This window comes from Mustela putorius, unplaced genomic scaffold (assembly GCF_011764305.1).
Source record: "Mustela putorius furo isolate JIRA1106 unplaced genomic scaffold, ASM1176430v1.1 tig00003869_pilon_pilon_pilon, whole genome shotgun sequence".
NCBI lineage: Eukaryota > Metazoa > Chordata > Mammalia > Carnivora > Mustelidae > Mustela > Mustela putorius.
The window spans coordinates 3,695,593-3,709,032 of record NW_025422021.1 but is presented as its reverse complement, the minus strand read 5'-3'; the positions used below and the strand labels follow the sequence as shown (position 1 = coordinate 3,709,032).

Here is a 13,440-nt window from a genome sequence, read left to right as displayed (position 1 = left end):
AGACATAAGCTGTTTGGTGGACAACCACAGGTGTGTCCTCTTTGCTGGTACCATTTTTTTAGATGGACTCACATCTCTCCTAGTCTTGGAACCTAGACCAACAGGAAGAAGAACTGGAGCAGGAGAACTAACTTAGGAAATGCAAAGGAAAGTGTTATTTAATCTGGCTTTTCACAATGAGAAACACTAGCTGTTGCCCCAGAGGAGCCGGGCGAGGTTTAATCGTCTCTCATGCTTGGTGACCTCTTCGGCAATTGCATGGAACGCTAGAGCACAACGACTCATGCGGCATGAAAAGTTAGGGGTGCCATGATGAAATGGGACGAAGCAGTGCTTTTCACCTCCACAGCATCAGTTTTCATCTCCTCCCGGAAAAGATGGATCTGTTCTTGCTTAATAGCAAATCCTTCGCTAGTCCTTGGCAGTGTGGCTGGTATAGTAGGTTTTGCTGTGGTAACTATTACTTTGGGTATAGATATTTTCTCAGCTTCCATTCTTAGCTAATTTTTAACAACAAAAATAAGAGTCAAATTGATGTGATTTGGAAAAAACAGCAACAATTTAAATATAATCTCAGACAAAGTATGTTATGTATTGGCACTCCTGTCACCAGTGAGATTTCTGAAAGGCTGACGTGCCTGCCATTCAGTATGAGACTTGGGTAAAGGTTTAGAAAGTTGATCTTGTCTCAGGCCTTAGGGAAAAAAAAAATAAAACAAAACAAAACCCAAAGATGGAGGCATAGAAAACAACACTGAGAGAAATACAGACAGGACTCAGCCATGACACTAAAGGGATTTAGTTGGCAATTTCCAAATACTATATTGACAATAAGGAATAAAAGTAGGGAAATAGCTTATTTGGGGTAAATGACAGAGTCACAGTAGGTTGGTTAATTCATAGAGATTTCACAACTACAAATAGATCCTACAAATAAACTTTTTCATGGCTTATGTGTATTTTGGTTGGGTGATTCTTTCTCTAGATTTTAATAATGCATCTTGTTTATCTTTAGCAAGATTTAGTATAACAGGCACTGTAATTTTCTCATCTGGTATTTACAGAAAGAACAAAAGATAAACTTTCACTTGAAAAAAAATCATGGGTAATTTCCTGAAATAAGTCTGTATTTTACAACATAAGATACTGAATTTATAACCCCTCAAAACATACATCTTCACGACAGTAAGATTCATCATGAACTATCTTAAAATCAGCCTGCATGCAATTTCAGTCATCAACTTTCAGAGAACTTCTAGATGTTAATAATAAAAAATGGGAAATAATAGCAAAGAGATCAGTGGGGAGAGGAATATGTAGTAATATTAACAACAATAATTTGGTTTTTAGTTTCCAATCATTTAATCATCAAAAAAATAAATTAGGTTAATAGTGACTCATACATAAGAAATTCTGAGATTGGGATTAATGTATTATGAAAGAGGGGATTGCACACTTGGAATAGCGAGCATCACCTTTCCATGAGAAACTTGGATTTGTTCTTGTCTAGTAGCCATTCCTTCTCTAGTTCTCAGTATTGTTTCTTGTTCTTGGGCTTTAGCAGTAGCAACTGCTATTGTAGACAAGGCAGTTTTCTCAGCTTCCTTCCTCATCTAATTGTTACAGCAAAATCAAAGTTGAAGTTGCACAGGGCTTTAGACATACAAGGTATGACCCTTCCCCCCGCCTAGTGGGGATACGGATGGAGTCATTCAGGATTAACTACACAAAAGAAGTTACTTGACAATGTTTGTATATATGGACTGGGAATCACAAAACACAGAAATGTTAACCAAAAAAAAAAAGAAAAAAAAAATCTCTGGATGATTCCATATATTTCTTTTTAAAAATCAGGCTAAAAGTGCTCATCTTCATGCAAAGAATAATGGTGGGGTAAAATGAATTACATGTTACAGATGGATGAAAATCAAGTGTGCAGATAAAATTAATGGTAGGCAGTCAACCATTCACCATTCTGCTTTTAGTGTGGAATTCAAAAAGGAAGATACAGACTAATAATTCATAACACATCATAGTTAATGGTCTGCTAGAAATTAGTTAAAGATCAACTTTTCCCATATCAAATACATGTATTCACCTTTTCCTGAGTTATTTGAACTTGTTCTCTTTTGGTAGTGATGCCTTCTCTACTTCTTGATACTAAATCTTGTTCTTTGACTTTGGGTGTGGCAACTATGACTTTAGGTACCACTGTTTTCCTAGTTTCTTTCATTATCTGGTCATATGATAAAAAGAAAGGTGAGAAAATGGTCATTAAATTTCATATAACCGCTAATAAAAGAAACAAGTCAAAATGGAGAAAGGAAGCAACTTTCTTCCTGTTCACAGACACTTCAATCACTTAAAACTATTTTATTTTGTTGCTTGGATCGTCTGTGTTGTTTCATTGCTAACAGTATCAAAATAAGCACAGTCTAGAAGAAAAAAATGTGACCAGCAGTGAAAGAACAAAGGATGCATTTCTCTTTCTCACATTCTTCTTCTTACAACCCACAGGAAATTCTAGTACAGCCATAATCAACACATACTTATGCATTTTGTCGACTGCCCCCGAAACGGGAAGATGGTAGAGTGAACTACAGTGTCATGTTAGTAACAATCCAAAGAAAGTTTGAAAGTTAGGAATGAAAAGTGGCAGTGAAAGCTAGAGAGGTGGCAAACGGATCATGAGAGATTTGGGGGAGCTTTCTATTTGAGTTACAAAAAGGGGAGGTGAAGATGTGATGAGTAAGACCCAGGATGAACACGCAGGCAGCTTGCAAATGACATGATGGAGAGTGAATTGCACACCGGCAGGGGTCATCACCTTTTCCTGAGTTATGTGCATTTGGTCGTGGTGTGTGGCAATTTCTTCTGGAGCTCCCAGGATTGTTTCTAGCTTTGTGGACTCTGCAGTGGCAGCTATCACCACGGACGCAGCAGCTGTCATAGCTGTCTGTCTTATCTGATTTTCAGAGTAAAATGAAGGTTTGAGATTCAAAAGAAATAGTGAGATACCCTTGCAATGTTCAGAAGAATATAAAATGTTTAGTAGCAAGGGAGAATATCACATTTCCATCCTAAGGGCCAACACTTAATGTTTAAAACACAGACTTTCGTTTTCCTGAAGAGTAGACTTCTTTTCTGCCCACCTGCTCCTTCGCAGATTGTCCTAGAAACTGAAAAAGGTCTCCTTTTTGAGGTATGTTGACACATGAAGACCCAGTGAGCAGCCACTGGTGAATGAACGGAAAACCAGAGTCAGGCAAGGCTAGCCAGGAACTGGCATTGCCATGGCAACGGGACCTCTATGCCATGATCATGCCAAGTAGGGTACACAGGCATCCAAAGTCTCTCCCTCACTCCAAGGAGAAGGAAACTCATTCAATAGCCTGTCGTCAGCCTTCAAAGGGTATAGAGTATTCTCAGCTAGACTTTTGTAAAAAGTAGCTCTGGGATCAGCAGAGAACAGGAGGTCAAGATTGATGAGTACAGGCACAGACCTGAACAGGAGAGTTAAAAATAGATGCTTCTTTCCTGACCCCTTAAGGCTAGATGTCACATGTGGAAGAGAAGGGGATGTTGGTGACACTGAGGTTATTCTCAGGTGGCTCTGCACAAAAGCAGCAAACACTTCTAGGTCCCTATTTGTCAATCAGGAATTGGGATATTTTCTTGAGGAAGGACTGGTGTTCCTTCGGGTCCAGCATCTCCTCACTTTCCCTTGAGATTTACTTGGCGTGCTCAAGGCTGGTGTGTACATGTGTGTACGCACATGTCTTACAACCGAAGTGACTGAGGGCTCAGGTTGCATGTGAGGAAGCTGTACTGGGGGTAACTGGACTGGGATGGTTCTGTCTTCCATTTCAATATGCTCTAGAAATGTCACTGATGCGCTCCCAAATGGTTCCCACCATCTCCCCACTACTGATCAACTGAGTGAAAAATTGTGGAATGAGAACAGAATCTCCATCACAGAAGAGTTTCAGAGAAACAAAACAGAAACAACAAAAAGAAAATACATAAAGACTTCTCCATTTAGAGGTTCTGGTAATAGGGTACACGCAGCTGGCTAGAATGTGTATGTGTCAACGAACTACAACATAGTTACAAAATCAGACTTACTGTTTCTTGAGTTACTTGTTTTTGTTCTTGTTTTGTAGTAATTTGTCCAGTAACTCTCGTTTCTTGCTCTTTGGCTTTAGTTGCAGAAATTATTACTTTTGGTACAAATGCTTTTTCAGTTTCTTTTCTTATCTGAAATCAATGATAAAAACAAACTCTTATTGTCTCCCTGTCTCTAATGGAAGTGACATGATGTTTATTAAATACAAAAAATATAACAAACAAACTTCTTTCTTTCTTTGAGGAAAGAAGTAAAATTTTTTCTGGAGATATTACTAAATACATCATCTCATTTTCCAGAACCATGCCCTTTTTTGGCCTAAACCATAATTTATGCTGCTCAGGGGGAAAAAAAAAAGTTGGATTCAATACCATTTAACTGAATTGGAGAGTTGCCATCTTCTTTAGAAAGACTTCCAATTTTTCATAACTGAGTATATGGGCAATACTATTCTATGCCACTTCTGTCATCTAAAGGTAATCTTAGAGAATCAGGTATTAGAATGGAAGGCCTTAGAAGTAATTTGTCTGACACTTTACCATTACAGATGAAAAATCAGGTATGGACAATTTATAATCTATATTTATATGATATTTTTGCTTTGGAAAATTTCCTAATTATGATGGCTTAGAACATCCAGACTTACTTTTCTAAAATTGAGATGTATGGTCAGAAAAGTTTTGTACATATCTCAGGCAAAATGTTTTCCAAATCCTTCAGCCTCTGAAGGAGGCTGTTTGCATCTGGATGCGTAAGGTGTGTGGAGGGGTGACGCGGGGAGTAGTTTTCCCCATTTACCACTCTCAGACACCATCCCTGACATTCCAGATCTCAGGGCTTAAAAAGACTTGAAAGTTCATCTTCTCAAACCCCCAGCTGACAACTGGCCCCACTGGCCAAAAGCCCAACCAAGTGGCCTTAATCTGATTTGTCCCTAAATGCTTCCAATCATGACTGCCTTTTTCACTTTTTTGGGGTCATTTGACCTACAAAACCCATGCTGTCCATTCCACTTCAAATTCGTGTTCCAAGGTTCTCCTATGGGGTCAGGAAGTAGTTGCCAAGCTATTTTCAAAGCAGTCTGTGCCTGGAGTCCTTCTCTGTTCCTTCAAAATCTACTGTTCCTGGTTTGACCTCACTAGAGTCATGTGTTTGCTTAGTGCATCTCCAGAGCGACAGAGATGAAACCCCTTGTTTGTGTTCAAAGAAGTCTCTTTTGTCTACACAAATGAAGCATCTGAGGACTCTAAGGGACCTTGGTATCTGGTAACCAAGAATACACAGATACAAGGGGATTTTATTTGTTTGGTAACAGCTATGTTGCCCAAAACCAAAACAGTAAACATTATTATGTGCTGACACAGGAACGACAACAATAATTTACATCAAAACCCACTTTTTTCACCTGTTCATGAGTTACGTGCACCTGCTCTTGTTTTGTCGTAATTACTTCTCTGGTTCTTGATTTTAATTCTTGTTCCTTGGCTTTATCGGCGGCCACTACTACCTTAGTTACAGCCGTCTTCTTCTCTGCCTCTTTTTTAATCTAAATTTCAGAGGGGAGAGGAAGGGAAGAGTTTCATGCAACCTTATATAAAAGTTCCAATAATAAATCAGGATGCAGACAGAAATGTCACACAAGAGAGGATAAGGGGGGAAGTTGGAGTGATTTTAAACTATAAAACACATCTATTCAAATATGAGGTTGGGAAATTATCCTGGATTTATAACACTTTCCAGCCATGAATCAAGGGTCACATTTGTTTTGAGGAAAGTAAAAGCAAAGGTCTTTTGGGGAACCTTGGAGAATGGTCCCCCCACCCCCGGCTCTTGGAGCAGCTGAACTCTGGACTGACTAATCTGGGACCACAGCAATGAAAGCACACACACTCCCCTTGTTTAGCTGGCTTTCCTGGCCATCCTTTGTCTATCTTGACCCAGGACCATGTTGACACTTGAACTCCTTCCTTCTCTGACCTCCCATGCCAATTTTCTGCTAGTTCACTCTTGTCTGTCTACCTGCCTAACAAAGACCAGGATCTGTAGGTATTTCTATCTTGAACACCCTGGGTATCTCAAGCCATCTTTTGCTCAGAGTCCTAGAAATCTGGGCCACAGTGGGCTCAGGACTGCCCTCCATACGCTTGGGTTGCAGGGTTGCCACAGGATCTCTGCACGTCCAGCTCATTCTGGTCGGCCACGTGCCTACCTGTTCTTGAGCAGGCTGGATGTGCACAGCAGTCGTGGTTGTCCTCTGAGCAGTGTGCTCTACAGCGCTGATGACTGGTTCTCTCACTCTGGCCATATCAACAGCAGCAACAACGGTTGCAACAGCTGCACTTTTGTCAGTTTCTTGTCTCGCCTGGATTGGAAATGACCAAGTCAATTTTTCAAATGACACGCCCAGCAGACAGTACAAAAGTGCAATGGAAATGAGCAGCCGTGAGTAAAACACATGTGGGATAAGTGTATGCCATTGCCGAGAGAGGGGGCATGTATCGTTAAAACCTGTATTTTCTGAAAACCTCATAGAACAGAGACTTTATCCCAATTAAAAATGATTTTCCAGGGTGCCTGGGTGGCTCAGTCGGTTAAGCGTCTGCCTTGGGCTCAGGTCATGACCAAGCCCTGCATTGGGCTCCCTGCTCTGCAGGACGACTGCTTTCCCTCTCCCTCTCACCCTGATTGTACTTCCTCTCTCACTGTGTCTCTCTCTGTCAGATAAATAAGCAAAATCTTTAAAAAATATATTTTCCAAAGCATGAGCCAAATTTGGCCTTCAGTTTCTGTTATGTTCGTCTGTTCAAATGCATTTCCCCTCCTAGCCCCATGGACACAGCTTCATGGCAGGGTTCCGGTTGGAAACACCACCTTGAAAGGAAGACAAAGCAGGAGCGCTGGGACATACCTCCGCAGCACCAGCAGCCACAGCCCCGGCCGCAGCACCGGTCGACAGGCTGGCTGCAGCGCCCGCTCCTCTGCTGACCATCACTTGCTCCTGGATCCCATATCTCCCTTCCCATCTCTCCTCTGTCCTGATCTGGGTGGCGCTCGTCACCGTGGTTTCTCTCATCTCGGCTTCAGATGAGGCCACATAGCCCTCTTGCTTCCAAGGGGGAGGCACTTCGGGGCCCAGGGCCATGCTGGGGGTCTGGGTCTTTCGGACGAGTAACGGAGACTTAACGGATCTGATGGGGGATGTGGAGATTCTCCCTGCTGGAGACACGGATCTGAAAACCAGATGGCAGAGGTCAGGAATGGCAAGACCCAGGGCTCCTCTCCTGGTCCTCAGATTTGAATGATGGAAGGAAAATCTGAAAGTGCTTAAGGCAGAGTTTCAACACATGTGCCCCGATAACCTATTCAGAGGCAGATAATGTACTTGACTGAAAGTAATTTGTTTTAAATCTTGGTAAGCCTTAATCTCATCTGCTGCAACTTGGTAAGAGGACCAGACTGAATTCTAAGCTAAAGAATGGGGGCGCCTGGGTGGCTCAGTGGGTTAAAGCCTCTGCTTTCGGCTCAGGTCATGATCCCGGGGTCCTGGGATCGAGCCCCGCATCGGGCTTTCTGCTCGGCGGGGAGCCTGCTTCCTCCTCTCTCTCTGCCTGCCTCTCTGCCTACTTGTGATCTCTCTCTGTCGAATAAATAAAATCTTAAAAAAAAAAAAAAAAAAAGAATGTTGTGCCCTGCTCCACCTTCTCACCATTTAAAAAAGTCAAGACAGCAAAAGATTTTCAAATACAGCAAAAGAAAGGATATGGTGAATACAGTAATCAGAAATCTAAATTTCTCTGTTCTCTCAGTGGGGGAGGCTATATCAGACAGGTGTCTAACAAAGTAAGGTTTCTATTATGAAAATGCTTGTGCAATTCTGGGCTAAAGGAGTCTCAGCTCTTTTCTTTCCCTACAGACCTCTCGCAGCTTTCGCCATGCCCACAGGCCTGCGAACCTCCAGGCTAGGGAGGGAACTTTCTTGGGACTTTTCCTGCAGAGCTTTTTTGGGTATGGGTTGTGCACCGGTCAAAGTGTTGTGAACTGCTCTTTTTAAGTTTCTCTTTGTTTACCTTCACTCTCATTGTGTTGTATTCTGTTGTAATCTTTTGCTATCCATATAGTTACTATGGTAACTGGCTATTTGAAAATTCAAGGGTTCCACCATTTTTCTATTAAATTGAAAAAGCGCTTCTTCTAAAATAGTTTTCATTGTTTTTTGTGTATATCCCAAGTGCGATAGCATCACTTGAAGAATCTAGGTGTTAACTTCTGACATTTATGGCTAAAAAGACAGTCCCTGATCTACACTAATAATTCTAGGGGTTAGCCAACTATTTTAAGATAACATTTTCATAAATCACTTTTTGATTGATTCTTAATCAACTCTTCCCTCTAGGTGGCAGTATTGCCTCATCATTGACTATAACTACTGGCTTTAGGAAAACATTTATAAATATACTCTGGCATTAACTCACACGGATCATAAGTGAAACAACTATTCTAATTAAGGTGCAAGGCACCATTGATATCTGCTCTAAATGACAGAGTAACTTAATGGTACACTACAATATTAACCTGTTTCATGAAGAAATGTTTACTCCTTTTCTTAAAGAAGGGTGTTTTGGTGAACATCAATTTACATTTTATATATGAAGTTGTAACCGAGTAAAGGGATATCTGGGGGAAGTGACTGCCTTAAAAATATAACAAAAACATCTAACACTGTTCCAAATGTAGGGTCTAACCAAATGAAGAAAAGCAAAGTGACATGTACTTCCAAGTTTCAACCTGAGCCTCACACTTATTGTTCATCATAAAGTGGGGTTTATCTCCAAAAGAGTTAAAGACATGATTAGCATGACAGCAGTGATTAGCAGCAGGCTACAGGTAAGCCCATAACTGTGAAAAAATCAATGTAATTTGAGTCATTATAGGAAAGTGCTTATTTTTGCTCTTACAATAAAACATAATCACCCGGTCACAGCTAGATACGTGTACCTTATTCAACAAGATATGTTTGCCTTCCTCTATGACAAAAATCAAGATTAAATCATTAGACATTTTAGGAAGTAGTCTATCTGGCATGGCCATTATTTTCTCTACAAATTGCTATTTTTATTTCTTATTTGAAAGCAAATTTCAGGGACTGAGTAATGGGGAGTGTTATTAATGAACTGCCAGCGCTGTTAAGACAGTCAGAACGCTCCATGGAATCAGGGAAGCTCTGTAATTTTAAATGACCCTTAGGCTTGGATTAAAAACACAGGAAGTTGTTATCTCCCCCAGAAATTACATTTGGCCTGTCTTGCGGTTGCATGGTGTGCAAACTTGCAGCGAGCCTGGGACAGAACAGTTTATTTATTTGATAGCAAGACATGTTTTTAAAACTGAGGTTTTGGTTCAAGCCTTCTTTCACATTAGTGTTTGCCAGTATCTCTAATTTTTCACTGTGGCCAATATAGTAAGAACTGGAAAATCTCTAGCTTTTTTCATATATTTCTCAGACATTTGCATTGCCTCTTATGTGAAATGTTTGTCTTCTGTTCATTTTTTCCCCATGTGTGTTGCTTTTTTCCTTTAAAAATTAATTTGTGGATGCTTTTTAATACATTTGCTATTTCATAAATGTTGCAAACATTTTGCTCCTAGATCTACTGTTTGCACTTTGCTTCTTTGTGGGATCTTATTAAGCATCAACATATACAGTCTTGTACATTATGCAAGGTTTTGAGGCTTATGCATTTCATACTGTAGCCATTGCATATTTAATACTTTCAAGGCAGAAACAAAATATCTTGGGGAAGAGACATTTTTAAAATATTTTCACAAATGCACGGTTTAGTTTAGCAATGACCTTAGTTTTGCCATACATACATTTTTATTTTAATGTAGCTGAATTTCCAAATCTATTTTTAAAGCTCTCCCTCACTAATGTTTTCCTAAATAGCCTCTTTTTTTTTTTTTTAGTACTTATTTTATTTAGTTTTTATTTAGCTTTTTTAGTCAGGTTGAGATTTATTTTATAAATGGTGTGAGGTAGAGGTTTATATTTGTTTTCATCCAAAAGGAAAGCTAATCAGGCCAGCATTCTTTATCGAGGAAAATGTCCTTTATCCCACTGAACTGAGAGGTCACTTTGATTAAAACTGGAATGGACTGGATACTTGATGTACTGATATTTCTAGATGCTCTGTTCTGCTTCTCTGATGTGTTTTCTATTCACTTACCAATACTACAGTTTCGATTTCAGTAACTTAAAGAAACTTGAATATTTTTTAGGTCAACTACCTGCTTATCATTCTCCCTTTAATTTTTTTTCTTGGCAGGGGAAATCCCTCTATACTAAAACAATGATATAAATTGGTCAAGAAACATTTTCTTGTTTACTCCAAACTTTGGACATTTTTTTCAGTTCATCATATTAAAAACCTCAGCAGGTTAAGCCAAGTTCCAACATGTCAAATTTGCTATGGATAATCCACCCTTGATCATAGAATTTCTGAGCGCTGATGAGACACACTCACTTTCTGAAATACCTCCGTAGTAACGAAGTTTAGAAGCCCATCTTATTTTCTATGGAAAATGACATAAGCAAATGCAGAGTATTTAGAAGGTTTTACTTCTTATCAGAAAACAATTATACAAATTGTTCTTATGCGCCACCTACAAAATACCTTCAACTAATTATCTCATTGAATCCTCACAACACACCTTGAGAGCAATCTTACCGTGATTTTCTTTAGAGTACACATGATAATGACTAAGACTCTAAGAGAATTATTTAACCTCTTCAGCTCCACTCACCTATCTATAAAATTAGGAATGATAATTCCTAGAGGTTGCTGTGAATATTTAAGGAGATAATAATACACAGAATGCCAATCAAATGTCTGACAGAGAGAAAGGGGCTGATATATAGTAGTGACTATTTTATTGTCATAATTATTTCCCTAAGTCACACTGTCAGCAAATGATCAGGCTGACTGAACATAGGGCTTCCACCCCTAAATTCTGTGCTCCTTTTATTTCCCAGCTTTCTCTTGGCTCCTAAAGCAGACCTTTGTTAAATGGAATACAAATAGGAATTCAGGAGCAGAGTTTATAAAGTCGTCCAATTTACCTGGGGACGGTGAAGATTCGTGAAAATCATTTTCAGGACCTTTCAGCTTACCTCCTTTACCACATGCTGCAGTTTTGATTGCTTCCCCCTACTTCTCTTCCTTCTTTCTCTTATTTCTCATCTTACTGGATGAAACCTAATTCGAAAATGCATAATGACTTGCTCTCCTTTAAAAGGCTTTACCTGACAGGAGACGGGGTTGGCGCCCGCACGTGTCTGACTGGGGACGGGGAGTGTCTTATCGGCGATGGGGACTGCTGGCGGGCCAGCTGTGCTTTGGCAGCAATGGATGGTGGTGTGGGAGACCTTGACTTGGGCTTGGGAGGAATCCTAGGGGGTGCTTTATGTGGCAGCTGTTGCCCAGCGGCTCCATCCATGACCATCTCAACTGTTGCAACTGATCTGGCATCAAAGTGGGCTTCAAACTTCTGTAAAAGACGAAAACAAAGCCCGTGTTGAGGGGGAACATTGGCAACTTTTCTGAAAGGTCTGAAAACCAGCGATATAGAAAAATACCTTTTCAATTCGGGTTTGTCTTGTTTCTGAAATCTGAGCAGTCGAAACAATTGTCTTTGTCTTTTTAGCGGGTACTACTTCTTCACCTGTGGGGAGGGAAAGACCAAAATTTAGGAGGAGGCACGGCAAACCATTTCTGAAGAGCCAATGTTAATTCTGACTCCAAAGTTAATCGAATTTTCTAGTTGTCTCAATGGGGGAAAATGCAGGACGTTTTGGATTTTGCATTAGTATAAATTAGGTTTTAAAATAGAGTATGTTCATTATTAGATAAGGATTTACTTAGAACCATTCTTTTTTTAACCCACTATTGGTCAATAATTTGAAAACACAGATGACTTAATGGAAATAGTGTCCAGTTCCTAACGGCCTTAATAAGTGCAGAGCTCATCAGTGAGGCTGAGCTCCTGCCTGGAGTCTCAGAGACTTTTCTTTTCATGGGCCTTGAAAAGCCAGCTGCCAGGTTCAGCTCCCAGCATCCCTGAGGCCCCCAAGGGGAGGCGGGTGGTCCCCTGGCCCTCCTGCATCCTCCATCAGTAAGTACTCTCTCCTCCTGGTTGCTCTGCCTCTGCCACATACCTTGAACCAGCAATTCGGCAGTCGAAGTAGCTCTTCCAACGCTATTGGTTGCATTTACGGAATAGGTCCCGGAGTCTTCAGGGTACGCTTCCGCAATCAGTAAGCTGTAGAGGTCGCCTTCTTGTGAAATTTGAAAATCAAGGGAGCTCTGGATTTCCGCTCCATCCCGATAGAACTTCACCACAGGTGTAGGGATTCCGGTCACTCTCACTTGGAGTCGTACTTGGCTTCCTTGTCTCACGGTCATGCTCTGCAGTCGTTGAACAAAGTTGGGTGGCGCTGTCTCTGCTGCAGGGGGAAGTGAGGAAAATCAGGACTCCAGCTAGGGTGCTCCCAACAGGTTATTTTTAAACTGTCCCAGCTCTGTTTCCAAAAGGAGGCGATGACTCCTGGAACCAAATACCCTTGACTGTCCTTGAGCCCAGTTCGTGCATAGGATAGCAAGAAAGGAGCCAGAAGATGGCAGAAGATAATCCCGTAACCATATCTTATTTGTATTTGCTTTGTTTTGTTTAAGAGCTGTAAGCCACCACTGTTTGTTTTTTGATTTTTAAGAAAAAGCCTCGGTATTGTAATGTTTTTAGAGACTCTATCGGACACTTCCTCTCAGCCTCACATCTAGCACTATCTTAACCTGTTAAAGTAATTTTGTGTATTTCAGTAAATTGCATTGAAATGAATTCTGATGGTTGGTTTGATAAGGGGACCTGTGACTTAAAAAATCACTCTTAATTTAATGTTAAAAACCCTAGATTGTCTCCAAATTGATGTATTCAAATAACCCAAATATTTACTTGCATTTAAACATTAATCCAAATAGTGACATGATTTAATGTTAGTTATGTTACAGAAAGGGGATTTTTTTTTTTTTTGGTCCATTATGTTGAAAGAAATTTTTTAGAAATGTGAAGAGAGAATGGGATCAATTTTGACATGTTTTTGAGTAATAAACTGTCGCCCCTGTGCATTTTCCATTTCTGAATTTTCTGGATGCGTGTTAAAGTTCACATATGATGTTCCCTGATGCATCGATGACAGCCCTATACTTGAACAGTGTTGGTGGTATCGTGTATTGGCTAATCACATATAACATTATGTAGCT

General features: G+C 40.3%; 1 protein-coding gene across 3 annotated transcripts in view; it reads right to left on the bottom strand.

Moving 5' to 3' along the window:
• Positions 1 to 13,440, bottom strand: part of TTN (titin) — a 275,309-nt gene that overhangs the window by 255,958 nt on the left and 5,911 nt on the right. For all 3 annotated transcript variants that reach the window (XM_045066923.1, XM_045066924.1, XM_045066925.1), the window contains exons 4-13: positions 12,339 to 12,626; positions 11,760 to 11,845; positions 11,427 to 11,671; positions 7,035 to 7,356; positions 6,336 to 6,488; positions 5,532 to 5,672; positions 4,126 to 4,257; positions 2,828 to 2,965; positions 2,099 to 2,236; positions 1,476 to 1,613 (exon numbers count right to left, since the gene is read on the bottom strand). In XM_045066923.1, the coding sequence (XP_044922858.1) occupies positions 1,476 to 1,613; positions 2,099 to 2,236; positions 2,828 to 2,965; positions 4,126 to 4,257; positions 5,532 to 5,672; positions 6,336 to 6,488; positions 7,035 to 7,356; positions 11,427 to 11,671; positions 11,760 to 11,845; positions 12,339 to 12,626 (1,781 nt within the window). The remainder of the gene's footprint in view (positions 1 to 1,475; positions 1,614 to 2,098; positions 2,237 to 2,827; positions 2,966 to 4,125; positions 4,258 to 5,531; positions 5,673 to 6,335; positions 6,489 to 7,034; positions 7,357 to 11,426; positions 11,672 to 11,759; positions 11,846 to 12,338; positions 12,627 to 13,440) is intronic.